Genomic DNA, 3222 nt, shown 5'->3' with positions numbered 1-3222 from the left:
TTATCCATTCATCTGTCAATGGGCGTCTAGGTTGCTTCCTTGTCCTAGCTATTGTAAATAGTGCTTCAACGAACTGGGGTACACGTGTCTTTTTCAATTATGGTAGAACCACAATTTTGTTGTGAGTGACAACCTGCTGAGATTGAAAAGATCCTGATATCCCAACCTAGGCAGCATATTAAGAAGAATAGATATATCTTTTCCAATAAGATCTATATAGTCAAACCTATGATTTTTCCAGTAGTCGTGTATGGATGTGAGAGTTGAACCATGAAGAAAGCTGAGCACCGAAAAATTGATGCTTTTAAACTGTGGTGTTGGAGAAGACTCTTGAGAGTCTCTTGGACACCAAGGAGATCAAACCAGTCAATCCTGAAGGAAATCAGTCTTGAATATTCATTGGAAGTTTGATGCTGAAACTGAAGCTCCAATACTTTGGCCACCTGCTGTGAAGAGCTGATTCATTGGAAAAAACCCTGATGCTGGGGAAGATTAAAGGCGGAAGGAGAAGGGGATGGTAGAGGATGAGATGGTTGGATGGCATCACCGACTCAAAGGACATCAATTTGATCAAGTTTTGGGAATTGGTGATGGACAAAGAAGCCTGGCATTCTGCTGTCCACGGGATCACAAAGAGTCATACACAACTGAGCGACTGAACCGAATTGAACTGAGAACAATTTTGTTGTGAGCGACAACATGCTGAGGCTGAAAAAAATCCTGATATCCCAGGCTCCTTTGAAGAAATGTGGGGACATGGACTAACACTCTGGTAAATGAAATGCAAGTAGAAGGTGCTGGGGGAAGCTTCTGAAAATGATTGACTTGGCCAGCATGTACTCATTTGCCTCGACATTCTTCCTGGAAGGTGTATAAAGTGGATGGATTTCTTGCTGTTTCAGCAAAGTATATAAACAAAAGTGACAATTTAAGGACAAGAAACAGCTAGAAAGAAGACCCTTGATTCCTCACAAGATTATGGAGCTAGTATACCAGCCCTGGACTGCACAGGGTACCTGCCATAGAGCTTCTTTATATGAGAGGGAAGTAAACTCCAGCTTGTTAAAAACATTATCTGAGTGTTTTGTTATGTGAAACTGAACCAATATCTGATATAAATGATGTTCATTAAAAATACAGCCCACCTCTGCATCAGTCTGATTGATAAACTCCTAATACCCAGGTCTTCAAAGTTGTTCTAGGTGATTCTGACACAGGTGATGTGGTGGTTTAAGGTCTGGAATGTGGGAACCACAATCCTACCAACCTTTCCCCTGCCCTCTCCTACCTTTTTCACCAAGTGTCACATAAATACAAATGCCCTTTGTCCACAAAGACACTTTCAGTAGCATCAAAACTGTATCAAGGAAACTATTCTTACCAGGAAGAAGAATACAATGGATGGAAAACTGTTATATATGTGATAATAAACAGAAGTATCCACTTTCAAGAAACAATATTTTAGGGGCTGATAGCAGAAAACATGTATCTCTCACTTGTAATGGGAAAAATTCTGACTTTTAGATAAATTTCCATCTCTTTAATGGAGAAATTGATGGTTAAAAACCATGCAAATCATAAATGGCAGAATCAGATTCACATCTTTGTCTCTTTTACTCCAAATACTGAGATCTTTGTGTCTATTATTACATAACTTTTTAACGCCTCAGTTTTAAAGTGAAAAGTTTCATGGAAACAGTCCTAGATCCTTTTTATTTCTAATGTCTGATGAATCTACTGTTTCCTATAGAGGAATTAGAGAAATACTAAAATCATCCCATGCATCTTAAAGCCCCACCTAGGTCTTTAGAGGGCTGCACATATAACAGATGAGCCCTTCTAATACTGAGAAGTCCTTCTTCATCCTCCAGAGGTGACCTGGTAAAATTAGAACTTGAAGGGTCTTTAGGCTCATCAGTCTAAATCCTTTGTTTAAACTGAGGACACTGAAGGCTGCTATACCAACAATGATATGGCTAAAGACACAGCCAGGATGGGCAGGGCTGAATTTGGCATTTCAGCTTCCCATTCTAAATCCCATGCCCTTTTCTATAGTCTGACATGCTACCGAAAACTCAGGAATTTGAGAGGAGCTCCCTTTCGTGTTGCTAGCCATTTGCAGACTCTCCTTTGTGGGAAGACAAAACCACCAACTCTGCACACGGTCGCTGCTTCTAAGAGGCAGCTCCGGCAGGTCTGCGCTGGGGCTGCAGGTGCCGGCTGAGCACTGTGTGTCTGGGGCACAGAGGTAAGTAGCAGTGTCCTCAGCCTGGGAAGCCACGATGGACACGGAGCTGCTTTGGATGGAGCTGTCCAGTGTGAAGAGTAGTCTTCCACTGTGTTTCTGTCTCTCATTTGAACGCATTAAAATCAGATGAACAAAGCCTCGCCTTGAATCCTGTCTGTACCACTGTAAGGCAGTTATAGTAATACTTTTATAGCTGCAGTTCATGGTGACATTTTCACCCTCCTGGATGCTCAGGGTCTGAAGATTCTGTTCTCCTTGCTGGCTATTCACCTCTAGGCAGAAACACAAGGACAGAGGCCAGGAGTCAGTTGCTGGATTTTCACTCACTAGTGTCTGCATTTCCTTCCATAATTTGAGGGTACATTTCCCAATTAACAGGCTTCCCTGGTGGCACAGTGGTAAAGAATCTGCCTGCAATGCCGGAGATGTGGCTTTGATCCCTGGGTCAGGAAGATCTCCTGGAGAAGGGAATGGCAACTCACTCCAGTATTCTAGCCTGGAAAATTCCATGGCCTGAAGAGCCTGGTGGGCTACAGTCCATTAGGTCGCAAAGAGTTAGACAGGACTGAGCGACTAACACTTTCACTTTTCACTTTTCCCAATTAAAGAAAAGATTTTGCCCCTCAGTCCTGTGAGCTCTGAACTTTGGTCACCCTCTTCCCATCACCAAGAACCCCAACTCACTGGCCAGCTGAAGCCACAGAATCACCAAAGACAGGGCCAGAAGTGTCTCCATTCTTCTTTAGGAGGATCATAGAAGATGCAGCTCTCGCTCTGAAATAAAGCCAGGTTCCTCAGTCTCACTCTTTTTTTTTTTTTTTTTTTGAGTATACTCATCCAGTCCCTCTGAGACCCAGAGAGAGTCTCAGGTTTCTTACCCAGCCAATCAAAGGAAGCTTAACTTTTTGCTTTCAATGCAAACATGTTGATTTTGAACAAAGTGAGTCTGAGGAGAGAGGCACTACCCTCTTGTG

General features: G+C 42.7%; 1 gene segment (V, D, J or C); it reads right to left on the bottom strand.

Moving 5' to 3' along the window:
- Nucleotides 2018-2984, bottom strand: LOC108636880. The segment is given in 2 exon segments: nt 2018-2520; nt 2933-2984. Coding segments are annotated over 2 exon segments (555 nt in total).

The sequence above is a fragment of the Capra hircus genome, chromosome 10 (assembly GCF_001704415.2).
Source record: "Capra hircus breed San Clemente chromosome 10, ASM170441v1, whole genome shotgun sequence".
Lineage (NCBI taxonomy): Eukaryota > Metazoa > Chordata > Mammalia > Artiodactyla > Bovidae > Capra > Capra hircus.
This window is presented reverse-complemented; position numbering and strand designations above follow the sequence as displayed.